Genomic DNA, 26,486 nt, shown 5'->3' on the forward strand with positions numbered 1-26,486 from the left:
AGCACAACTAAAAGCAATAGACGACATGACTGGAAAAAAAGAAGAAGAAAGAAAGCTTGAAATGGTGAAATAGAGAAACTATGGGTTGTTTTTGTCTTGTAGGGATATGGTGGCTGCAAGGGGTGAATTTATAGAGTGGATTCGGATCCTCAATTCACTGGTGCTGACAGCTTTTGCATCACAGATCATGGGTATTAACTATTATCTTATTTGACCAAAAGCAAATCTACATTATCTTATTGTTTCAACATGGTTTAGAACACAGAAAGAGGAAAATAATGGGGCGGGGGACCATTATATATATTTTAAACATGAACAGTACGGGAAGTGGATGTCTCATTAAAAGTTTGGTCCTTTTGGGTGGCACCCTCCTGGCATAGTCATTATCATCACAAGATATGCGTTAGCCCTTTATAACAAATTTCACAAATTTTTTTTTTTCATATTAATAAGTCATAATACACCACCTTTTTTTAACAACTTTTAAAACATGGCCCAAATTCGGTAAAAAGTGCATATAAGAAGATCCGAATCCAACAACTAAGTATTTCTCGTGGCCAATCATCCAATCACTTGCAAAGCAATAAAATATGGAAATTGATTTGGGCGGTCAAAGTATGTAATAAAATAAAAAACCTTTCATTTGGAGAACTTGTAGAAACATACCACCTACTAAAGCTAACCTGATTAGGAGAAAAAATTTGTTTGATATTGGGTTGTGAATGTTGTGAGGATGGAGTGGAGACAACAGATTATGTTCTGCTAGGTTTTTTGTATTCTAAAGAGATTTGAAAGTCCACATGCTTGAGAGAAATCATGACTCATTGCTCAAATCTTTCATTTGTGGAAGTGGTAGACCAAATAGTGCAAAGGTAAAATGACCTAGAGATTACAATATTTTTCACAACCTGCTAGATTATTTGAAGTAAGTGGAATGAAGCCCACTATGATTCTCCACGTCCGACGTACTCCCCCTTCTTTAGCCAGGCCTGCTGCCCCCATACTTAAGAATTTTTAAAAGCTAATTATGGGAGCCTCCCTTGAGTATTTGTAGGAATATCTTGCTATCTTTTAGGCAATCTTTGATGTAAATTTGTATATAAACACTGTGTTGTTTGTTAGGCGAAGAGAAAGTTCTATAGCTCTTCTAGCTGTTTTAGGCTTTTAGCATTGGTGGTCTAAAATGCTGGCTTGCTGTATACTGTATAGACTTGTTCTTTTCTTGAATAAAATTTTGTCATTTATTCTTTAAAAAAAAAACATAACTTGTTATGATTAATGTATAATAAAATGTGTCATCTAGAAAAAGTAATGTTGATCCAATCAAAACAAACTATATCAACAGTTGTGAAACATATTGTATCTCTACCCAATACTCCCTAACATTACTCTTCTCATAATTGTAGATATGAAAGATTGTGATTAAAACAATATTACATTCACTTGATCTTATCACTAACATTACTTTTACTAACACCAATCTTATTATGTTATATCAATAATTGTAATAAAAAAAAACTATAAATTTTAATAAATTTTATTATAAAAAGTTTGCAAATTGACGTAATAATAAATTTGATTAGCTCCACTTCAATAATTTAATAAGGAAATATAATATTTAAACTTACTTTTATGATTGTTAACGCATCAAATTAGTATAAAATTTATATAATAAAATTTGGTGAAACCTAGCTATTACTATAAAGTTTTTGGGTGCCTTCGATTATTGCTTATTGTTATTGGGGAAGAAATGGAAGGTGCACCGTGCGCCGTTGGACATTAAGGGGTTATGTTACCTGTCAAGCTGTCAGCCTCTAAGAGGCTTTCAACTAAATAGGGCTACCCGTTAGGGTTTGGGTCAACCCGATTCTGATATGGTATGTTGTTCCAGGTCAGTTTTGGCATGGAAATGGATTATGTTGGCCAACATTATTTGGTATCTATAAGTGGGACCATGGCAGATATTCATCACTGCCTTTTTTTTCTTTTGAGAGAATATTCATCATCACTGCTTGAAGTCTAAAACCCATCATAATATTCATGGAACTTTTTCTTAGATTTTTTTTTTTCTTTCTATCTATGTGCATGATTGATATTTTGATACATTAAAAAAAAAAAAAAAAAAAACTCATCATAGATATCATCCATGTGGTATACCTTTAAAATATTTGGTTATTATTATGTGATTTATTTTGTGACAACTCTCATAAGTAAAAGTCATGTGACTCAACTGACACCTCGTTTCTGATAAAGACATTTAAAGTTTAAATCTTATTTTCTTAAATATCAAATTATAAATAAGTAAATAAATAAATAAAAATACACCTACCTCCCATGTGATTTGCTTTATGAGGCATTTAGATAACTTTAGCATAATTGGATGATATGTTAAGTCACAAGAGTCAACAACACCCATTGGGAAAAAAATTATTATTATTATTTATTTATTTTTACTTATGCCTTGTGAACAACACATCCAAATGAGGATAGAAGGAGAGAATTAGTGGGAGAACCATAAATATGAGAGTAAAACAATTTTTTACTTTATTATCACACTATCAAATTTTGTTAAAATTAACGGAAATGTCTCTCATAAAACAAACAATAAATAGATAAAGTAATTTTTTTTTTTAGAATACTAAATATTTTTAACACACACACAAGAAGAGAGGGAAGAAGTTTTTTTTTTTTTTTAAAGAAACTTACAGTGATGTATATCTAAAAGGGCCTAAAAGTTATATATATTATTGTTTACTTTATCACAGTATTAATAGTTTGTATATTATCAATTAAAGTTATATAGATTGTAAACAATAATATATATATATATATATATATATATATATATTATTGTTTACTTTTGTACTTTTTAGTACCTAAATAATTGTTCATTAAAGATAACTTAATCATTTTTTTGTTAATCATATTGAAACAATTTGTCAAATTTAATAAATACAGTATATTTTTTGTTAAGACATATTGAGTTCTAAAGTACTGCATCTTCATTTTAAATTGTTCCACAATTCTCTTTTATATTACTATACATAGTAGTACAATAAAAAAAATTAAAGTAAATTTGAAATTATCATATTTTTATTCAGCCCTCTCAAAAACAAATTTCGACCTCCACCATTGTATTTGAGGTCCGTAAAATCTTAGAGTACGCAGGTTAAAGTGATATATTAGATTATGTAAATAGATTGAATTAGATTGTTTAAATGTGTGTTATGCAGGTGTACACTTAGTTATAAACTAAATATGTATTAGATAGATTGTTTAAATGTGTGTGTTAGATTTGTGTTTTTGTGTTAGAACTCCTTTACCTCTCCCTTGTGTGTGTGTGTTTGTTTCTCAAAAAAAAAAAAAAAGTATTAGATAGATTTGGAGTATAATAAAATATTAATTAATGCCTAAGTGAAATTTGATTACTCTTCTTTTAGGATATAATAATGTACATGTGGCTAATGTTATTCTTGTCTCATGACAGTGAGATTCAACATTACTATTGTCATTTCTAACATAACAATAAAATTTGAATTATTTTTAGATAGGTTGATAGTGGGAGAGTGTGAGCCGTGAGGCCAGGTGTAGTTCAAATCATAGAACATGAGACAATACAAAAAATGCTATTACCATTAGACGATCACAATGAAACTTGCACTAAATAAAATTTAAAAAAAAAATCAAAAAGTCAAAGGAACTGATGACAATCAAACACTCAATTATCATTATTCTTTTAATTTATTTCGTGGGTTCAACGAAATTGGAATCCAAAAGTGCTTGGTCACAGGTAATCCTCAATAAAACAAGAATGTCTTTGACATGGCAAGGATTGATTGCACAATGCAAGAGGGATTTACTTTGTCATTGACAAGTATATTCCAACTTTCGCCACATCATTTGCCATTTGGTAAATGGCCCATTGGTACATAATTTGGTATCGGTTGCATCAACTGTAAAACTTTCATCATGACACGAAGCAATCAAGCAAGCAAGCATAGAATAATGCAAAAATATCTTTACTTTTTCAAAATTTGTGTTACATCTGAAAGATTTGTTTACTTTTGCCACAGTAGAGATATTTCTTTTGATTTTGATGAATTATTAGGAACAAGAAAGTAAACTAGCAATGTGCTTCAAAGAGAAAAATCTCAACACACCCACCCAACTCTGATAATAATATAGATTCTTTACCTGTCATTTTGACCTTAGCATAGTCCAGTACTACTCTCCATTTTCCTATAACACAAATATAAAAAGAAAACATTCGCCTCCATTGATAAAATCTCACATTTCTAATGAAGAAATTAAAAACAATGATTTTTTCTAGGGGTGTCAATTTAGGTTTGCGTGTCGGATTTGTATTGTGTCAAGATAAGGGTATTCGATTAAATGACTCAACTCTAATCCGACTCATTTATTAATCATGTCATAATCTTTCAATCCTAACTCGACCTGTTAATAAAGTGGGTTGACCTGACCCAACCCATTTGACACGCTTAATAAACGAGTCGTGTTGAGTTGACACAAATGTAACACAACCCATTTCAACTTGTATAATATTAAATATAACATCCATCTAGAAATAATTTTTTTATATCCCAAAAGCGGTGCATACACTTCAAGTCTTCAACTCACAATCAAAATAATATAGTTCAACAAAAATATAACATTCATCTATAAATAAGTTCTTTACACTCCAAAAGAAATGCATACACTTCAACCCAAATTCAAAATAACATAGTTTAACAAATATAAAATAGCATAGTTCAATAAAAATATAATATCATTGGAACTCGCCAAATGCTAAGTATTAATATTGAAATAATTGGAGCAAATAGTAGACTAATCCTGACTATAACTACGAATATCATTCATAGATTCTTTGTTGAACCGTGGCCTTAATCAACAATTAATATATCTCATATATTAATAACGGCGCATGAGTTCAAAGTTTATAAAACAAAAACAGTATGCAAAAAAAATTACTGTAGAATTTTGAAACACCAAGAAAACGGGTTTCTTTAATTCTAAAACTCACTAAACACATGAGAGAGAGAGAGAGAGAGAGAGAGAGAGAGAGAGAGAGAGAGAGAGAGAGAGAGAGAGAGAGAGAGAGAGAGAGAGAGAGAGAGAGAGAGAGAGAGAGAGTTTGAGAATTGAGTGTGAGACTATAAGATAGTAAAGTGAATAGTACAGGTGAAATAAAAAATAAAATTAGATATTTATAAGGTTTAGAGATTTAGGGTTTATAGGGTTTAGAGATTTAGGGTTTGTAAAGTTTCAATTTCCAATTACATCCCTAGTAAGTTTTTGTAATTACTCACTTTATATATTCTTAAATTTAAAATATATGTTAGATATAAAAGGTATTTGACAAATTTAAAATAAAATGAAAATTTATTTGTTATACGAGTCAAACGGGTTGTGTTAAGTGAGACATTTTGGGTTGACACAAATAAATTGGTTTGTCAAACGTGTCTATTACAGCTTACACGGATTGACCCGCTTATGACATATTTCTTATCGTGTCGCTTTTAGGTTGACCCATTTATGAACCAAACCCATTAAGGCCCAACCCTACCTCAAAAAAACCCGTGTTCAGTTTGTGTCGTGTTCACGGGTTGGGTACATCCCTAATTTTTTCTTATTTGTTAAAATATTCCTTTAGAAGTAAACTTGGGATTATACTTCTTTTTCTTCAAATTACTTAGAGGAGAAAAAAAAATAACATAGTTAATTTAAAAAAAAAAAAAAAGGCAAATTGGAGATATAAACAGTTTATCCAAGTTTATTTATTTAAGTTTATCCATGTTGTTACTGTTGTAGAAGGGACGCTACTAATTAATTTACAAGTTCACATAATCATGAATTTTTTGCAGTAGCTAGCACTTTTCAATGAAGAGCTCTACGAGCATATTGTCATTTTTAAGGGGCCACTACCACGTGATAAAGGTTTTTAATGCGCCAAACTAAGCGATAGTCATTCACCCTTATCCAAAATTGTCTATAACGGGAAAACAAAAAACATTAAAAAAAAAACTTGGATAAGACTTAGGAGGATTGAAAAAGTTAAGTAGGTGTAATATTACTGATTCTATAAAATAAAGAAAGTAGGAGTAATATGTGATGTCGCAGCTCCCAAACTATGTGGACATATATACTAGATCGATATATGCTGTATTAATAATTACAGAGATCAAAATTGTGACTATATAAGTTTTTTAATATGTATTGAAAATGTAATTAGGATGATTCCTCATCTTCATATAAGCTTGGAGACATTACCCCCACAAAGCAATAACATGAAATAATTTAAGCTATGAATTGTATGTTTATAGTAAATGTCATAATGCCAGAAGAATCATTATAGCATAGTATAGAGGTGAAGGTCATAAGCGTCTATTAAGACTTCTAATGAAAAAATAAAATTTTGAAAGAGAATGTTAAAAGACAATCTTATTAGCAGCTATCTTATTTTAGTAGAAATAAGCATGGTAGATTTTGAAGTTCAAAAGAGAAAGAAGAAATAAAAGCTAGCTACTTTTTCAAACACGTAAAAAAATTAAGAGAAAATACATTTTGGTGGGTAGTTAATTTGGTTTTTACCATCAAATTACAGTTTTTTTTTTTTCATTTTCTTGGTAATCAAACACAAATCAAATTTACCAATCTCTAATTCAAGTAGATACACATATCAACTTAGCAATTAATACAAATCCATATTTGGATTCAGAATAATTGCAAATTGAAAATAACAGGAACCAAATTAACTGTAAGTTGGCAATAATAGTTACTAATTTGACTACTACCTAAATGTATGAATCAAATTTATGCAAGACCGACCAAATTAATTGCTACTAAAATGTAGAGATTAAATTGACAATAATCTTAAATTGTTGAAAACAAAATAATATTTTGCCAAAAAAATTATTAAAAAAAAGTTGGCAATATAGTATATACTGTGACATTTGTTAAAAACTTGGTAGGTACCTTGAAGTCCTTCCGCTACACCTTTGTGCTAGCATACCTGGCGCCATTAAATTAAGAGAGAACTTTACGAACCAAATCATCATATATATTTACTAACATTGTTGGCAAGTGGTTTCAAAATCCAGACAAATGGATTCCTGCAGGTGGTGACTCTTTTGCACACAAAAAAAGCCCATTTGCCTCAAATTTAATACTTCATTTTATTTTTCCCGGAAGTGGTAACCTTTTGCACATAAAAAAAGCCCATTTGCCTCAAATTTAATACTTCATTTTATTTTTGAATATCTTTGCTTAAGGATTTCTAGATATTTTTTAATATAATTTTATAATGACAAGCTATTACTAATGAACAAAAAAGTAATTTCAGCAGTGATCCAAATTAATACTAATAATAGCTTGTCATATAGAATTTGGGAAAGGTTTTGTTGCATACAGCAATTGTTGTATAAGAGGGTATGTGGCAGCAAAAATAAAATAACATATGTTCAAAGACCCACCTAATTTTGTGCATTGCACATAATTCTTGGATACATATTGCTTTCTTTTTACCGTCAGATATATAATTCATTATACAGTAATTGCTGCATACTAATATGAAAAAAAAATGTTATAGAAGTGCATTATTCTTTTAGATTTTCTAAGCTCAATCACCAATCAAGGCTTAATCAATCTGGGGCTGGCTCATGCTTAATTGTTGTAAGCCCAGCCCAAACTGCAGAGTTCTATACCTCCCTCTTTCTCTAACTCATAAGGCCCATAAGATTTTCTCCACCATGATTGTATTAAATAATAACTGTTAGATAAATAAATAAATAAATATATATATATATATATGTATGTATGTATGCATGCATGCATGCATACTTACACGTTTTACCATGGTTTTCCCCCTCCTTTTTTTTTTTTTTTTTTTATGAGATTCCCCTCCTATTTAGTTTGGCCAATGAGAGAGATTTTTTTTTTTTTTGGAATTTTTTCCAAGGGAATCATTAAAAAACTTAAATTAAAAAAAAAATTTTAATAAAATAAAACTTGAATATATCAAGTTATCGAAAAAAAAAAACCAATACGAGACTTATTTTTTAGGCTAAAGTATTAAAAAATTGAACTTGAATATATATAGTATTGAAGCTGTAAGTGCACAATTGTGCCTGAACCCAAAAACATATGTGGGCTCAGGTCCAATGAGCCTTAAACAATGAAATTTGTAAAGTGTGAGCTCGCAATCTAGTTTAGTGATATTTGAAACTTGATGAACAGGCTAAAATATTATAGTATTTGCAAATAATAGACAAACGGGGCAAAATAAACCTCCTCGGATGTAAGCCGAAGATAACTTATATATTATTTCTCTTTTTTCTCTCAAAGGTCACAGTTCTTAATATTTGTCTCTCCTTTTCTTTACTCTCTTTCCTCCTTAAATACTTCTTCTTCTTCCCTTTTTATCCACGTGTAACACAAATCACCCTATTAGACACCTGTCCCATCCACCACCCTCTGGAAGTCTTTAAATGATAGCAAGAAGGCTGACTTCTACTATTCAGGAGTCACTCCCCCATTAATGTGGCCAGGGAGGTAGGTGCAGGGTCTTTAATGTGGAGGTAGCAGCCTTTTTCTAAGATATTTCTCTCACACCGTTGCGTCTGGAGGGTGCTTAAATCCCTCTCTTAACCAACGGTTTTTCCAGAACTCTACCTTGATCTTTTTGGCAAATCTCAGGGTCATCGTGGGTCTGTCCGAGGAGATATTCGTCCTCGGACAAATCCTCGGACTCTCGACTCATGGGCCGACCTACAGTTCTAGGAGACTTTTAGTCTAAAACAAACTAGCGCTCATCAATAAAGCCCAATGCCCAAATACTTACTTAGATCCTTTTAGTCACCACAGAAGCCAAGGGGTTCATTTGAATCCTCTAAAGAGTGTGTGGCTTAGCCACTGCTTGAACCCAATATGAGACTTATTTTTTAGGCTAAAATTTTGTTTTAATCTCTAATCTTTACCAAAAGTTTATGTTTCATTCCTAAATTTTGTAAAATATATTTTCAATAGTTTAGAAACGAAAGTAGAGACAGAAAAATAATTTTTTTTTCAATAGTTTAGGAATTAAAAAAAAAATTATTCTTTTAAAGTTTAAGTACAAAAAATGAAACATTTTTAATAGTTTAAAGAAGAAAAATAATTTTTTTTTCAAAATTTAGAGATAAAAAACTAACTTCTAGTAGAGTATAGGAACGAAAATAATATTTAAATTTTACAAGGACGGTGCTAATCACCAATTAAGTTTCTATGAGTCTAATTTTAAAATACTATCCTAGTTTAAACTAATCCCATTCTTAACTCGGGTCCGACTCAGAGCTAACCGACTGACTTAATTCTCCCAATCCTATCCATATCTTTCTGTCCTTTTCCTTTTTAAAACATATGCTTATACATTGGGCATTTCACTATTACTTGTTTAATTACTAAAATCTTATATAGATAATATTGAAAGTTCAAACTTTAAACCCCTTGAATGCATTCAAGGGACCAACACTTTTTCTTTTGATAATCTTCAAGAGACCAACACTCGCGTGCACATTTAACACCACTAGTATAGTACTCTAAAAATAACTATTTTATTTTATTCCTAGGATTCTCTTCCACATTTTGCACCAAAATGATGAAGATAAGGACATAGCAGGTGTACTAGTTGGTGTACTACTTGGATATCCGTTTCTCGAGAAGCAAAATCAAGTTGAAATTGGACCATCTATAAAAATATAAAGACTATTCCATATCAGGCTGCACTAGGACAAGTGGGTACAACCAAATCTCTCTCAAAAATCAATATCAATTTATCATATATATTAATATCATCACGTTGATCATAACGTCCGTGAAATTGACAAGTTAGGTATACACACACAGTCTATTATATAAATCTATTTCTATAAACATTAATTTTGACACATTATTTCAATACATATAAAAAAAAATATTTGAAAATTTTGTACATTTTAGATTTATTGAAAAATTAAACCACATTAAGCTAAGAAAGTAAATAAATTAAAAATAATACTATATCTTTGATCAAACAGAGGGTGCGGAGACGGCAACATTGTCCTTAAAGAACTAACCACATGAAAAATGATTTATCTTATTTTAAAGACGAAAATGCACTTTTGGCTCCTACATTTTGGGTCATTTCTTAATTTGGTCTCTAAACTGATTTTGCTCCTAGATCGGTTCCTAACTTTTTAAAATCGTTTTTAAAATGGTCCCTACCGTCAACCCAATTATGGAAAATGCTGAGGTGGCGAACGGTGTGTTCTACTTGCTGACATGGCGCTGATGTGGATATTAAAATATTATTAAAAAAACGTATTTAGCATTTTTGAAATGCCACATTAGATTTAAGTTAATAAAAAATTAAAACAAAAAATCCAGGTCATAAATTTTAAAATAAAAAAATTAATATTTAATTTAATTAAATTAAGAAAAAAAAGCTTTTTGAGCTTAAAAAATTGAGTTCCTATCTCAAAAAATCCCATGAACCCCAACCCAGATCAAATCTCTCTACCCATTCCATCCCAAAATCAAAACAACCATCCCAAAATCTGACCTGACTGAGAGAGAAAGAGGGCAGAGGAGATTGAAAACGTCTGGTGCTTCTTATCAGGTTGAGGACTCTCGTAGATGATCGAGTGCTCCTTATCTCTCAGATCGAAAATCCTCACCGAACCATCGATGTCCCAGACCGTACATGTCGTGTCGATGCTACACTTCCCGATACGCTTCGGCTTGACCTCGTTCCAATCGAACGAAGTGAGCAGAGCACAGAACTCGGAGGTCTTGTTGTTGTTGAGCACACAGAGGGGCTTGATTGAGGGGTCGCGAAGGTCCCAGAGGCGGATGAAGTCACCGGAGGAGGTGATGAGTTTAGAGTTAGGGTTAGGGTTCGAGGGAGAAGACAACGATGACATGGCGGTTGGGTGGAACATAAGCTTCATCAGCGGGTACGGGTGGTCAGAGAAGGGTGGAGCAGCTTGAGAGAGAGTCTCCGGGTCGAAGCTAAGGATGTCGACCCGATTGTTGTAGGTCTCGACGAAGCTAAGGATGTCCTCTCTCTAAGGTTGGTTTGGAAGTTTTTAGCTTAGGATTTTTGTGGATTTGATGTTAAGGCTTTGCTGGTTGCTGGGAAATTTTGGAAGATTTAGGAAGATTTGATTCGGTGGTGGTGCTTTGTTGGTTGCTTGGGTTTATGGATTTGATTGCTGGAGATATGGGTTTTGGGTTTGGTTGAGATCTAGGTTTGGGGTTTCGTTCTTTGCTCTGGAGATTGATTATGGGAAAGAACACAAAGAACAAGAACATGTTTAGAAAATGATAAGAAAATAAATATTAATTTGCTAAGAATATGAATCATACTATGAGGAAGAACACAAAAAACATGAATATGTTCTTCTGGAAATTTTTTTTTTTTAAGATTAAAAAAAAATTAGATAATTTTTTTTTTCTTGGGATAGGAACTCAATTTTTTAAGCTGAAAAAGCTTTTTTTTTCTTAATTTAATTTAATTAATTTTTATTTATTTATTTATTTTAAAATTTGTGAACTGGATTTTTTGTTTTAATTTTTTATTAACTTAAATCTGACGTGGCATTTCAAAAATGCTAAATAAGATTTTTTTAATAATATTTAAATATCCACATCAATGCCATGTTAGCAAGTAGGACACGCCGTTTGCCACTTCAGCATTTTTTGTAACCGGGTTGACGGTAAAAACCATTTTAAAAAGTTAGAGACTGACCTAGGAACAAAATCAGTTTAGGAATCAAATTGAAAAATAACCCAAAATATAGGGACTAAAAGTACATTTTTACCTATTTTAAATGTATACAAACTAGCTCACGCGGATCTAACGTATTATGAGATACATATTATATGCACTCAAAACAAAATATATCTTCTCTAGTCACACACTCTGAAAACAAAAATTGAATAAATTAAAATAATATTATTTTTTTAGACTTTACTAATGTGTATCTTAATAGCACATAATAATATACAATTTAAAAAAAATTTATTAAGAATGGAAAAAGTTTTGAAAAAGAACGAAGACAGCAACGTTGTCCTTAGCGAACCAGCCACACGAAATACGTGCTACTTCTCCAATCACACACCCCGAAAACAAAAACATCTTCTGCAAGAATTAAAATAGGGTAAAAGAAACAAAAGGGTCAGCCATGCCGGACCATCAAATTGGACTTACTCAATCACGTGACAAAACGCATCATCAGATTGAAATGACCTTTCGAAAATTTATCGTAATAACCAATTAGGAAAGCAGAAATGGGCCTACTGTTTCTGTTTGGTCCCTCAGTGGCTCATCTTTCCACGTTTGTTAAAATCACGTAGCTGTCAAATACACTTTTTTTGTAGCCAATTAAAATGCTGAAACGGATGAGTCAGTCAGAGGAGACCCAATATTCAAATCCTCCAAATCCTCACGTGAGAGAAATACATGCCGGTAGACTGGGGTTTCATACTTGGGCTGCTGTATTGCCCAAAGTCTCATAAATTCAGATACCTTAATGCACTGGGCTGGGAAAGTCAATGTTTTTTTTCTTCTCTTTGACCCTTTTCGTAATTTTTTTTGAAAATAAAATTTGGTTGACAATAACCATGTGATCATGTTAAGCCTATACATCAGCACCTATTTTTTTGTTTTTGTTTTTTGTTTCTAACGTTGTGTATGAAATTGTTGAGGCAAGATCACATTGAGATTTATGGTAGCTGCCTCAAGAGAAAACTGAGAACCAGACTTCGAGCAGGGAAAATTGACTTTTGTCCTTATTTTTTTAAAAATATTTAGTATAATGTTTTTGTTTTGAAACTATTGACCACAATATTCTTATTTTGAAACTCAATTTTATAAAAATCAAGTAATAGGTGGAGCTCAACGTTAGCAATGTCAAGTTCTATGTGTATTTTGTCACTTAATTTTCTTTGAAAATTTAAGTAAAACTAGACATTAGCAATGTTGAGTTTCAATTAAAAATATACATATAACTCGATTTTGTTAAAATCGAATTTTAAAAATATGAGCATTGTAAATGGTTTTAGAACAGAGATATTATGCTAGATATTAAATAAATAAATAAAAAGGATAAAAGCCATTTTTCCTTTAAAGCGTACATCTATCTTTCCCTAATTAATGGATAGAGTGGTGAAAAAACAAACAACAACAACAACAAATAGCTTATTTGGGTTCTATTTAAAAAGAATAAGCAAGTTTTAACTAGTTTTAAAAACCCCATTTCATTCTAGCTTTAGGTGTTTAATTTAACACGTCTACTTTGATTCCTTGACATGGAATACGACCAATTTTCAATGACCCCACAACAATTCAAGACATCAAGTCATGCATACAAAGTAACCTGCACCAACCAAACTCTACACTTATCTTTCTCTCCAAAAAAAAGAGGCCCACACCAACCAAACATAGCAACTTCCCCATCCACATTAAAGTATATATCAATAATTCATTAACTTTTGGCAATATCCTTTGCACTTTCTTCTGCAGAAGCCATGAAAGCTCTCTCTGATTTCTTCTCCAACCTCAAAACCATGACCAAAGTCTTCTTCACCCTCCTACTTCTTGAAATCATATTTCTAATCCGTTCAGTCACCGGATTAAGCCCCAACTCCGATAAACGCCTAATCACCACTAACCAATACCTTAAACTCATTGAAAAAAACAATCCCACAACTTGTTTCACTAAAAGAATGAGGATTATGGCCGAGTCAACTGAATGCACGGTGTGTTTATCTGAATTCAGAGAAGGAGACAAGATTAGAAAGTTGCAATGTAAGCACACGTTCCATAAGGATTGCCTAGATTGCTGGCTACAACAATATTGTCGTGGCACATGCCCACTTTGCCGGACAAAGGTTTTGCAAGATGATATTGTGGCTAGTTATCGTCGGATGCGAAATCAGGTAGAGTACGATGGGAGTGATGAGGAGCTCATTTTCTTGTTGTCTGCATTACATGGAAATAGTTTACATAGATTGTTCTAAGTTGTTTCTTTCATATAGAATACATGTCCCAACATAGAAGCGCATAGAATCCTGTCTTGTGTTTTCACACAAAGAAGAAAAAGAAGTAGGTATTTTGTATTTTGATCTTGCTTTAGATTAATGTATGTATTCAGGACTATATTCAAAGTTTAATGAGATAAGTTTCTAAGCTTTCTTGTTATAAAAAAGTTGACCATTCATTGCTAATGCTTGACTTTTGGCTTTAATGAAAGAGTAATTCTAGTACCTCTACCAATCACAACACGCTATATGAATGAGTTGTGGTAATAATTGTGCCACAAGTAATGATACCAAATTTATTTTTAATGAAATTCCAATGGAATATTATGCTGACAATATCACAGTACAGCATGAGTGTCATGCTTTTTGAGAAAAGTGGTTCTAGAACCACAAACTATTCTACAACTTTTTACCATAATACTGACGTGGTAAACTGTGAGTGGTTGCCTATCATTTAGATATGGATCCACAATTTTTTCTTTAACACTCACACTCTGTCACATCTTAGTTGTAGCATACAAGTTGTGTAATAATTTGTGGTATTAGATTTTTTCTTTAGAGAACCGCATGCTTAGTGTTGACGGCTGACTGCTGAGTATGAATTTTGTAAAGAAAAGCTCCATATATAATGGCTAACTTATAAAGTTTTGATGGCTTGAAAGCAAGGCAAATATGTGAAAGACTTTGTTACCAAGTCCTAAATATGGGAATATTGGTAAATTTGTTTGAACCTTTTACTATGGATAAGCTGCCCATGGAAGGGCCACCACAAGGATTGAACTAGGTGAAGAACACCATTTAACATTAATATTTTTTGTTTTTATTTTTTTATTTTTAAATTGACCAGCGTGTGTATATATATAAATCAAAATTTTAAAACCTAGTCCCTAAATATATATTTTTGGCCTCCTTCCCCAAAAGAATTTATAAATTGACTAATTAAAAAAGAAGAAGAAGAAGGTTCATCCCTTTTGCCGGATTGGCCCAAGAATAACAAGAAAATACTTCACATAATCCAAAAATACCAACAAAAGAAATCACAAATTTAGTTTAAACAAACCCAATTGCCCCAAGAATGATAAGAATGACCTTTAGACAAATCAAGAATAACAACCAAAAAAATAAATCACTAATCCAATCTAAAAAAAAAGTAGCAACAAAATAATCACAAATTTTCAATTTTAACCGCACAAGTGCTTACTCTCTTAACTCTCAGTTTTCTTCCACTCCACCACCAAGTCATTGTCACTAACAATTCCACACACCACTCCAGTGGCTTGGGTTGGGTCCATTTTGTGTTGGCGTCTCCACCTTTATTTCCAATCCCATCCACTATTCACACTTACACATGAGTCGAATCGACAGAGATAATATCTTTATTCTCTAATATGATCTCTTCCTCTTCTCTCTCTCTCTTTGCAATGTGTTGTGATAATTAATAAGGAAATTTGTTCTCTTTTTTAAGTTGTTCTCTTTTTTCAAATTCTTGAAATTTGAATTTGGGCTTTTCATGTTATTGAGGATTTTATGGGACAAAATTTTGGCTAATGTACCCTTTGAAGCCTATTAAAAAGTGGCTCCATAAATCGTTTTGACTGATGAATTTTGAATAAAATTTCTTATTAGAGATGTTTCGCTACAATTTGGTGGTGATTCTAAGCACCCTTAACTGATAAAGCTTAGGGTTTTTTTCCCCTTTATATATTTTTTCCTAGGTTTTTTTTTCCCTTCAATATATTTTTAATGTAAACTCGTTTTGCATCACATGAGAGAGAGTGGGGAAGACCTAAAATAAAAGGTAGAGGAAGATCTAAACAAAATTAGAAGTAGTACAAAAGGATATGTCATTGAAGAAGGTGATGGAGTGTGTTAGAAGTATGTAGTTAAATGATTAAATTTACCATATTTCAATAGCTTAAACTTTTGAGACAAGTATCATTAATTTAATAGAGGGTATGATTTTGGATGCGATAAAATGACAATAAAAAATATTATGGTTGACCTTATTAGTTTGTTAGTTTGTTGAGGATCTATAGTTGACCCTAAAGTTTTTGACTAAGGCTTAGTTATTGTTGCCATTATGTAGCTAGATGCACACTAATAAATCAATTAGGTTGCTGAACATTGTTGGATTTGCTTGATATCATTTCAATATTTTGAAGACAAAGCCTTTTGCTATAGTTCAAATTGCACCTCCCTCACTTGTTAAAGCGAGGTGAAGGATGAGGTGGTGGTTTAAGAATCGACTGGTGCATGTGTTATTACAACAAAAAATTATTTTAATCCCAATTGACTTTAATACCTTATCATGCAAATAAATTATATCAACTTAGCATTTGTTTATGTGAAAGTTGAAAATTTAATAACATTGAGTCTAATGATTGATGGAACGATATATTAGACATAAGATGAAAATGATGGCTTCCAAGCATATTGGTGCCAATTAAATGATGAAAATTATATCCTCTCCTAAGATGCGAGCAAAACTGATGAGATGTGAATTAAGCATCAAGTGAGACAATCTTTAACTTGGTAATTGAAGAAGGATGAATGACAAGGATACGTGCAAGTGTAAATCTTGATATGTTATCAACTGAATGTGTCTAGGCATTAATGTGTGTATAGTAGTAAGTTATCAACTGAATTTCTTGAATAGGTAAACTTCAACACCAGTTCTTTCACACTTTAAACCCCTTGAATGCATTCAAGAGACCAACACTTTGTTTTTTTTTTTTTTTTTTTAATAATCTTCAAGAGACCAACACTCGCGTGCACATTTAACACCACTAGTATAGTACTCTAAAAATAACCATTTTATTTTATTCCTAGGATTCTCTTCCACATTTTGCACCAAAAAGATGAAGATAAGGACATAGCAGGTGTACTAGTTGGTGTACTACTTGGCTGTCCGTTTCTCGAGAAGCAAAATCAAGGTGAAATTGGACCATCTATAAAAATATAAAGACTATTCCATATCAGGATGCACTGGGACAAGTCGACAACCAATTCTCTCTTTCTTGATAGCTAATAAGGAAATTTGTTCTCTTTTTTAAGTTGTTACATCAATGTTCTGTTCTCTCTCGATATCGCTCTCCTCTTTGCTGATGCTGACTATGAATTTTGTAAAGAAAAGCTAAATACTGGCTAAATTATAAATTTTTGATGGCTTGAAAGCAAGGTAAATATGTAATAGATTTTTTTACTGAGTCCAAAATATGAAAATATTGGTAAATTTTTATAAACCTTTTACTACGGATAAGTTGCCCATGGAAGGGCCACCACAAGGATTAGAACTAGGTGAAGAACACCATTAGTTTAACATTTATATTTTTTTTTTAATTAAAACAATTGACTAGCATGTGTATATATATAAATTAAAAAAGAATTTTGTTAATGTATATCCTACAGACATCCAATAATTATTTATTTTTTAAAAAAAATTTCTCCATTCACATGAACGTACTGTAAAAGAAACAAAAGGGTCGGCCATGCCGGACCACCAAATTGCACTTACTCAATCACGTGATAAAACGCATCATCAGATTGAAATGACCTTTCGAAAATTTATCGTAATACCCAATTAGGAAAGCGGAAATGGGCCTACTGTTTCTGTTTGGTCCCTCAGTGGCACATCTTTACACTTCCGTTAATATCACGTAGCTGTCAAATACACTTTTATTGGTAGCCAATCAAAATGCTAAAACGGTTGAGTCAGTCAGAGGAGACCCAATATTCAAATCATGTAATGACGTGAGAGAAATACTAGCTTGGTGGTGAAGGTACTTTGACCGGGGTTGCTGACTTGCTTGGCCTGCTATATTGCCCAAAGTCTCATAAATTCCGATACCTAATGCACTGGAAGAATCAATGTCTTTTTCTTTTTTCTTTTTTTCTTCTGTTTGACTCTTTTCCAAATTTGGTTGGCAACAACCATGTGAATTGTGATCATGTTGAGCCTATATACATCAGCACCTTTTTTTAGTATTTTGTTTTGTTTTGTTTTTTACGTTGTGTATTAAATTGTTGAGGTCAGATCACACTGATATTTATATAGTAACTGCCATAAGAGAAAACTAAGAATCCTGCAATTCAAGCGTACCTCTCTCTTTCCCTAACGGAGAGAGTCGTGAAAAATCAAACAACAACAAAAGCTTCTTTGGGGTCTATTTAAAAAAGAATAAGAAAGATTTAATAACCTTTTTTCATTCTAGCTTAAGAGCAACCATATCAGTTAGTGTCAAATTTTCATCTATTTTGCAAGAAAAAATTTACTTTTTCTATTTTACACACCAACTTTTACAAAATATCCACATCAGTTTATCTATTCTATACATTTATTTAATAAAATATTCATTTCTTTAATACTATCATTTTTCTCACAGCCCTAACACAACTCACACAGCCACCATCATTAGCCACCATCATCAAGCAACCACCATAATCAACCCAGCCATATGAAATCCAGAAACTCTCACTATGCAACAAGATTGACACCAGCATCCAACAAAAAAAAACCAGTAAAAAAACCCCGAAGAACAAGCCGATCAACAGAAATAGAATTGTGTTGAAAGAATTAACTGGCACCATCATTCCTTGTGGCAAAGCCACCTTCGGGGTGTGATCATCGAACCTAATATCAAACGCTTCCAAACTGGATTTCCTCGTGAAATAAAACACGGAATCAACATCAGGCAAACCATTAGATCCCCATCAATCACATCTCCACGATCATTGGCGTTGAAGATCTTCTTCACACTGTGTTGGATTGCAAACAAATACCCAATAGTTTTTCTAACATAAGAATCATGAGGAAGAAAATCCACAACACGAAAACCTACCCAACAACCCCAAATCAGCCACAACAGATCGACGATGGGGCTTGGGTCGACGGCGTGGGTCAACGAGAGAGTTGATCTAAAATAAGAAAAAGAGAGTGAGGTGAGAGTCAGAGATACAGCGAGGAGAGAGAAACAAATACTAAAAAATTAAATAAAATAGCTACAGTAACCGTGCATATATGCATGGTTACTGTAACAATGGTGCATATTTGCACACTTTTATACTGACTAATGTGGACATTTTTTTGGTTAAAATGTGCAAAATAGTGCACTTTTTGTATTATGCAAGATTTTGCAACCGCTGAATGCGGTTGCTCTTAGGTGTTTAATTTAACATGTCTACTTTGATTCTTGACATGGAATAAGACAATTTTCAATGACCCCACAACAATTCAAGACATTGAGTCGTGCCTACAAAGTAACCTGCACCAACCAAACACTACACTTATCTTTCTCTCCAAAACAAAGGGGCCTGCAACTTCCACTAGCCACATATAAGTATATCAATAATTCATTAACTTTCGGCAATATCCTTTGCACTTTCTTCTGCAGAAGCCATGAAAGCTCTCTCTGATTTCTTCTCCAACCTCAAAACCATGACCAAAGTCTTCTTCACCCTCCTACTTCTTGAAATCATATTTCTAATCCGTTCAGTCACCGGATTAAGCCCCAACTCCGATAAACGCCTAATCACCACTAACCAATACCTTAAACTCATTGAAAAAAACAATCCCACAACTCGTTTCACTAAAAGAATGAGGATTATGGCCGAGTCAACTGAATGCGCGGTGTGTTTATCTGAATTCAGAGAAGGAGACAAGATTAGAAAGTTGCAATGTAAGCACACGTTCCATAAGGATTGCCTAGATTGCTGGCTACAACAATATTGTCGTGGCACATGCCCACTTTGCCGGACAAAGGTTTTGCAAGATGATATTGTGGCTAGTTACCATCGGATGCGAAATCAGGTAGAGTACGATGGGAGTGATGAGGAGCTCATTTTCTTGTTGTCTGCATTACATGGAAATAGTTTACATAGATTGTTCTAAGTTGTTTCTTTCATATAGAATGCATGTCCCAACATAGAAGCGCATAGATTCCTGTCTTGTGTTTTCACACAAAGAAGAAAAAGAAGTAGGTATTTTGTATTTTGATCTTGCTTTAGATTAATGTATGTATTCAGGACTATATTCAAAGTTTAATAAGATAAGTTTCTAAGCTTTCTTGTTATAAAAAGTTGACCATTCATTGCTAATGCTTGACTTTTGGCTTTATCGAAAGAGTAATTCTGGTGCCATTTACCAACCACAACTCGCTACATGGACGAGTTATGGTATAAGTTGTGCCACAAGTAATGGTACCAAACTTATTTTTAACGAAATTCCAAAAGAATATTATACTGACAATATCGCAGTACAGCATGAGTGACATGCTTTTTTAGAAGAGTGGTTCTAGGATCACAAACTATTCTACAACTTTTTGCCACAACTCTAATAAGCTTTTATGGGAATATTGGTAAATTTGTATGAACCTTTTACTACGGATAAGCTGCCCATGGAAGGGCCACCACAAGGATCAGAACTAGGTGAAGAACACCATTTAACATTTATATATATATATATTTTTTTTTACTTTTAAATTGACCAGCGTGTTTATATATATAAATCAAAATTTTAAAAGCTAGTCCCTAAATATATATTTTTGGCCCCCTTCCCCAAAAGAATTTATAAATTGACTAATAAAAAAAAAAGGTTCATCCCTTTTGCCCAATTGGCCCTAGAATAACAAGGAAATACTTCATATAATCCAAAAATACCAACAAAAGAAATCACAAATTTAGTTTAAACAAATCCAATGGCCCCAAGAATGATAAGAATGACCTATAGACAAATCAAGAATAACAACCAAAAAAAAAAAAACAAATCACAAATCCAATCTAAAAAAAAAATTAGCAACAAAACAATCACAAATTCTCAATTTTAACCGCACAGGTGCTTACTCTCTTAACTCTCATTTTTCTTCCACTCCACCACCAAGTCATTGTCACTAACAATTCCACACACCACTCTAGTGGCTCGAGTTGGGTCCATTTTTTGTTGGCATCTCCACCTTTATTTCCAATCCCATCCACTATTCACACACACACACACACACACACACACACGAGTCGAAACAACATATATAATATCTTTCTTCTCTAATATGATCTCTTCCTCTTCTCTCTCTCTCTCTCTCTCCAGTAATATACATTCTCTCTCTTTGCAATGTGTTGTGATAATTAATAAGGAAATTTGTTCTCTTTTTTAAGTTGTTACATCAAGGTTCTCTACTCTCTTGATATCTCTCTCCTCTTTGCCAAACTTGAACACCTTTAATACTTTTTTAAAATGTAAAATATCTATAAGTATGACTTCAGTGTCTAAATATTAAAACTGAATACATTATTGGTCCTTAAAATTTACCTACTAAACCCATTTGATCCCTAAAATTTCAAGTAAACTCTATTAGTCCTTCGATCTCCTTCTCCTACCTCATAAATTCCGATACCTAATGCACTGGAAGAGTCAATGTTTTTTTCTTTTTTTCTTCTGTTTGACTCTTTTCCTAAGAAAATTTGGTTGACAACAACCATGTGAATTGTGATCATGTTAAGCCTATATTCATCAGCACCTATTTAGTATTTTTTTTGTTTTTGTTTTTTACATTGTGTATTAAATTGTTGAGCTCAGATCACACTGATATTTATATAGTAACTGCCATAAGAGAAAACTGAGAACCCTGTTGTTCAAGCGTACCTCTCTCTTTCCCTAACGGAGAGAGTTGTGAAAAATCAAACAACAACAAAAGCTTCTTTGGGGTCTGTTTAAAAAGAATAAGAAAGTTAAAAACCCTTTTTCATTCTAACTTAAGAGCAACCGCATCAGTTAGTGTAAAATTTTCATCTATTTTGTAAGAAAAAATTTACTTTTTCTATTTTACACACCCACTTTACAAAACATCTACATCAGTTTATCTATTCTATACATTTATTCAATAAAATATTCAACGAGAGAGTTGATCTAATGAAATGAGAGAGTTGATCGGTGAGAGAGTTGATTTGAAATGAGAGAGTTGAAATGAGAGAAAGAGAGTGAGGTGAGAGTCAGAGATATAGAGAGGAGAGAGAAACAAATGCTAAAAAATTAAATAAAATAGTTACAGTAACCGTGCATATATGCATGATTACTGTAACAGTGACGCATATTTGCACACTTTTACACTAACTAATGTGGACATTTTTTTAATTAAAATGTGCAAAATGATGCACATTTTATATTATATATTATGTAAGATTTTGCAGCCGCTGAATGCGGTTGCTCTTAGGTGTTTAATTTAACATGCCTACTTTGATTCTTGACATGGAATAAGACAATTTTCAATGACCCCACAACAATTCAAGACATCGAGTCATAGTCATACAAAGCAACCTGCACCAACCAAACACTACACTTATCTTTCTCTCCAAAAAAAAAAAAAGAGGCCTGCAACTTCCACTAGCCACATTTAAGTATATCAATAATTCATTAACTTTCGGCAATATCCTTTGCACTTTCTTCTGCAGAAGCCATGAAAGCTCTCTCTGATTTCTTCTCCAACCTCAAAACCATGACCAAAGTCTTCTTCACCCTCTTACTTCTTGAAATCATATTTCTAATCCGTTCAGTCACCGGATTAAGCCCCAACTCCGATAAATGCCTAATCACCACTAACCAATACCTTAAACTCATTGAAAAAGACAATCCCACAATTCGTTTCACTAAAAGAATGAGGATTATGGCCAAGTCAACTGAATGCGCAGTGTGTTTATCTGAATTCAGAGAAGGAGACAAGATTAGAAAGTTGCAATGTAAGCACACGTTCCATAAGGATTGCCTAGATTGCTGGCTACAACAATATTGTCGTGGCACATGCCCCCTTTGCCGGACTAAGGTTTTGCAAGATGATATTGTGGCTAGTTACCATCGGATGCGAAATCAGGTAGAGTACGATGGGAGCGATGAGGAGCTCATTTTCTTGTTGTCTGCATTACATGGCAATAGTTTACATAGATTGTTCTAAGTTGTCTCTTTTGTATAGAATACATGTCCCAAGTTTTGTACATAGAAGCGCATAGATTCTTGTCTTGTGTTTTGCCATAAAGATGAAAAAAAAGTAGGTATTTTGTATTTTGATCTTGCTTTAGATTAATGTATGTATTCACGACTACATTCAAAATATAATGAGATAAGTTTCTAAGCTTTCTTGTTATTGATTACCAAAAAAAAAAAAGTTTCTTGTAATTAAAAATTTGATCATTCAATGCTAATACTTGACTTTTGGCTATAACGAAATTTCAATGGAAAATTATGCTGACAATATCGCATGCTTTTTGAGATCCGCATGCTTAGTGCTGACGGCTGACTGCGAATTTTGTAAAGAAAAGCTTAATACTGGCTAAATTATAAATTTTTGATGGCTTGAAAGCAAGGTAAATATGTAAAAGATTTTGTTTCCGAGTCCAAAATATGGGAATATTGGTAAATTTGTATGAACCTTTTACTACGGATAAGTTGCCCATTGAAGGGCCACCACAAGGATCGGAACTAGGTGAAGAACACCATTTAACATTTATATTTTTGTTTTATTTTTTTTTCATTTAAAAAAAAATTGACTAGTGTGTGTATATATATAAATAAAAAATTTAAAAGCTAGTCCCTAAATATATATTTTTGGGCCCCTTTCCCAAAAGAATTTATAAATTGACTAATAAAAAAAAAGAAAAAAAGAAGGGTCATCCCTTTAGCCCAATTGACCCAAGAATTACAAGAAAATACTTCATATAATCTAAAATGCGTAAATTCACTTTTAGTCTCTCCCTACATTTTGACCCTATTTCTATTTTGGTCCTTACATTTTCATTTCACCACTTTTAGTCCTTAAACCAATTAACGCATGTTATTTTAGTCTCTACCATCACTCAATTAACAGAAAATGCTGACGTGGCTAACGGATGGATTAAAATATTATTAAAAATCCACCGTGGCACTCAATACCCATGCCACGTCAAATTATAATTAAAAAAAAAAATTAATTTCTCAATTTTAAAAAAAGAAAAATGTATACATCAATTTAGATATGCGTTCATCTTTAACAAGAATACTAAAGAACACAAACCCAGATTTTAGACATAAGAACACATGCTCGGATTTTCTCACATTTTCTTACCCTTTCTTGTCAACCAAACATAAGAACACGAACACAAACACAAACCGATCTCCAGCAAGAACACAAACACAAACACAAAACTAGGAGCAGATCTTAGATTTTCTCAAACCAAAAAATCCAGATTTTCTCAAACCAAAAAGCCCAGATATACAAAATCACAGCTCAAGCCCTGATTTTCTCATCTTTCCGAGAAACCAACACAAAATCAATTTAAACCAAACACAAACCGATTTCCAGCAAGAACACAAACATAAACCCAACAGCAGGTTTAGAGCAAACCCACAAATATCAAACCTAGAAAACAAAGTAACCCATAAATTTCAGAACTAAAAATTCAAAACAAACAAAGACCATTAGAGCAAGATCCCTTCAAACCCAATCAATCCTTGCAACTTCCCAATACAAACAAACCCATATGAAACTGAGAATCCAAACTCATATAAAACTAAAACCATAACCGAAGATCTGAGATTTTGAACCTGAGAATCCGAGTCTTCAAGTGGAGGAGTCGAAGTCTTCGATTTCGGTGTGGTTGGCCGCCTTCACTGGTCCATAAAGCTCCATTGTTGAAGTGAGCCCAAGTTTGAGATTTGATCTAGACAAAGTCCCGTTGTTAAGCACTCAATCAGTTAAGGAAAAGAGAAAGATCAAAGACCCATAAATCCATAAACCCGAACCAACCACCAAAAAACAAACCCAGAAAACTAAAATTCCATAAATGAAAATCGGCTTCTGAGAGAGAGAGAGAGAGAGAGAGAGAGCATATGAATGTTCTTTGGGAAGAACTTATTCTTCCAAAAAATCTAATTAAAAACCTGCATGTGGCATCCAACCCATCTATTAATGCTTGGAAATTGGGAATTGGGAGATATACAAACGCATGGCAACCATGTGTTTAAATTTATTTATTCATTTTGGGTGTGTTAACATTGATTACTATTGTGGTTGTAAATCGGTTTGGTATTTTGTTCATATTTGGGTATTTTGAGTTTGTTAACATTTAGGTATGTGATGGGTTAACTGATGATATTGAATTGAGTTTGTGTTCTTGTTCAAGTTAAATTAGATCTTAATTCATGTTACTTTTAATTTTTAATTCTGTTTTTTATTTTGTTAAATTGAGAAATTATTATTTTAACTCATATTTTTTCTTTTGTTAAAATTGAGAATTTTTTTAAAAAATTATAATCTAATGTGGCATGGGTAATGAGTGCCACGGTAGATTTTTAATAATATTTTAATCCCTCCGTTAGTCACGTCAGCATTTTCTGTTAATTGAGTGACGGCAGGGACTAAAATAACACGAGTTAATTGGTTTAAGGACTAAAAGTGGTGAAATGAAAATGTAGGGACCAAAATAAAAATAGGGTCAAAATCTAAAAACTAAAAGTGCACTTACGTGAATCCAAAAATACCAACAAAAGTAATCATAAATTTAATTTAAACAAATCCAATTGCCCCAAGAATGATAAGAATGACCTTTAGACAAATCTAGAATAACAACAAAATTAAAAAACAAATCACAAATCCAATCTAAAAAAATGTACCAACAAAACAATCACAAATTCCCAATTTTAATCGCTGCCTACTTTCTTAACTCTCATTCTTCTTCCACTCCGCCACCAAGTCATTGTCACTAACAATTCCACACACCACTCCAGTGGCTTGGGTTGGGTCCTTTTGCATTGGCCTCTCTCTCCAGTAATCTATATGCTCTCTCTTTGCAATTTGTTGTGATAGCAAATAAGGAAATTTGTTCTCTTTTTTATGTTGTTACATCAAGGTTCTTTGGTGTCTTGATATCTCTCTCCTCTTTGCCAAACTTGAACACCTTTAATACTTTTTAATAAGTAAAATATCTATAAGTATGACTTCAGTGTCTAAACATTAAAACCGTATACATTATTGATCATTAAAATTTACCTATTTTTTTTTATATATACAAAATAGAATTCTACTCTAGTCTGATCTAAGTGTATATGTATGTCAAGCTCCCTCCTAGAGACTTGAACCCCGACCCTTACCCCCCACACCCCACAAACACTTATACTTGTGGAGTGACTATTGCACCAAAGGTGTGCGGTAGCATCATTAAAAGTTACCTACTATCCCTAAAATTTCAAGGAAACTCCATTAGTCCTCATTCCTCGTCAACTTTCATTAATTTCTTTGCGTATCTAACTAAACAATACCGCATTATTTGAACACGTGGCAACTCTTTTAATATTAAAAAGTTACACATTACCCCGTACAAACCTAGACAAACCATTTTTTTTAACATACCCAATTCAGACTTCTTAGAGTTTCTAATGAGTCTCTCTTTCTCCA

At 32.7% G+C, this 26,486-nt stretch overlaps 3 protein-coding genes across 3 annotated transcripts; all 3 read left to right on the plus strand.

Moving 5' to 3' along the window:
* The first annotated feature begins 13,516 nt into the window (after positions 1 to 13,516).
* LOC142626080 (E3 ubiquitin-protein ligase RHA2B-like) lies at positions 13,517 to 14,245 on the plus strand. The gene has a single exon (XM_075799856.1). It carries the CDS (start codon positions 13,564 to 13,566, stop codon positions 14,053 to 14,055), a length of 492 nt encoding a protein of 163 aa, XP_075655971.1. The 5' UTR covers positions 13,517 to 13,563; the 3' UTR covers positions 14,056 to 14,245.
* A 5,109-nt stretch (positions 14,246 to 19,354) lies between these two features.
* LOC142626044 (E3 ubiquitin-protein ligase RHA2B-like) lies at positions 19,355 to 20,150 on the plus strand. Its single transcript, XM_075799814.1, has one exon. It carries the CDS (start codon positions 19,472 to 19,474, stop codon positions 19,961 to 19,963), a length of 492 nt encoding a protein of 163 aa, XP_075655929.1. The 5' UTR covers positions 19,355 to 19,471; the 3' UTR covers positions 19,964 to 20,150.
* Positions 20,151 to 22,404: 2,254 nt separating this feature from the next.
* On the plus strand, positions 22,405 to 23,173 carry LOC142626178 (E3 ubiquitin-protein ligase RHA2B-like). The gene has a single exon (XM_075799973.1). The coding sequence runs from the start codon at positions 22,521 to 22,523 to the stop codon at positions 23,010 to 23,012; it is 492 nt and encodes a 163-aa protein (XP_075656088.1). The 5' UTR covers positions 22,405 to 22,520; the 3' UTR covers positions 23,013 to 23,173.
* Positions 23,174 to 26,486: the final 3,313 nt, after the last annotated feature.

This window comes from Castanea sativa, chromosome 2, assembly GCF_040712315.1.
Source record: "Castanea sativa cultivar Marrone di Chiusa Pesio chromosome 2, ASM4071231v1".
In the NCBI taxonomy this organism is placed as follows: Eukaryota; Viridiplantae; Streptophyta; class Magnoliopsida; order Fagales; family Fagaceae; genus Castanea; species Castanea sativa.

Excerpts from the sequence above, each read along its gene's own strand:
- LOC142626080 (XM_075799856.1), top strand. The coding sequence starts at position 13,564 with ATGAAAGCTCTCTCTGATTTCTTCTCCAACCTCAAAACCATGACCAAA.
- LOC142626044 (XM_075799814.1), top strand. The coding sequence starts at position 19,472 with ATGAAAGCTCTCTCTGATTTCTTCTCCAACCTCAAAACCATGACCAAA.
- LOC142626178 (XM_075799973.1), top strand. The coding sequence starts at position 22,521 with ATGAAAGCTCTCTCTGATTTCTTCTCCAACCTCAAAACCATGACCAAA.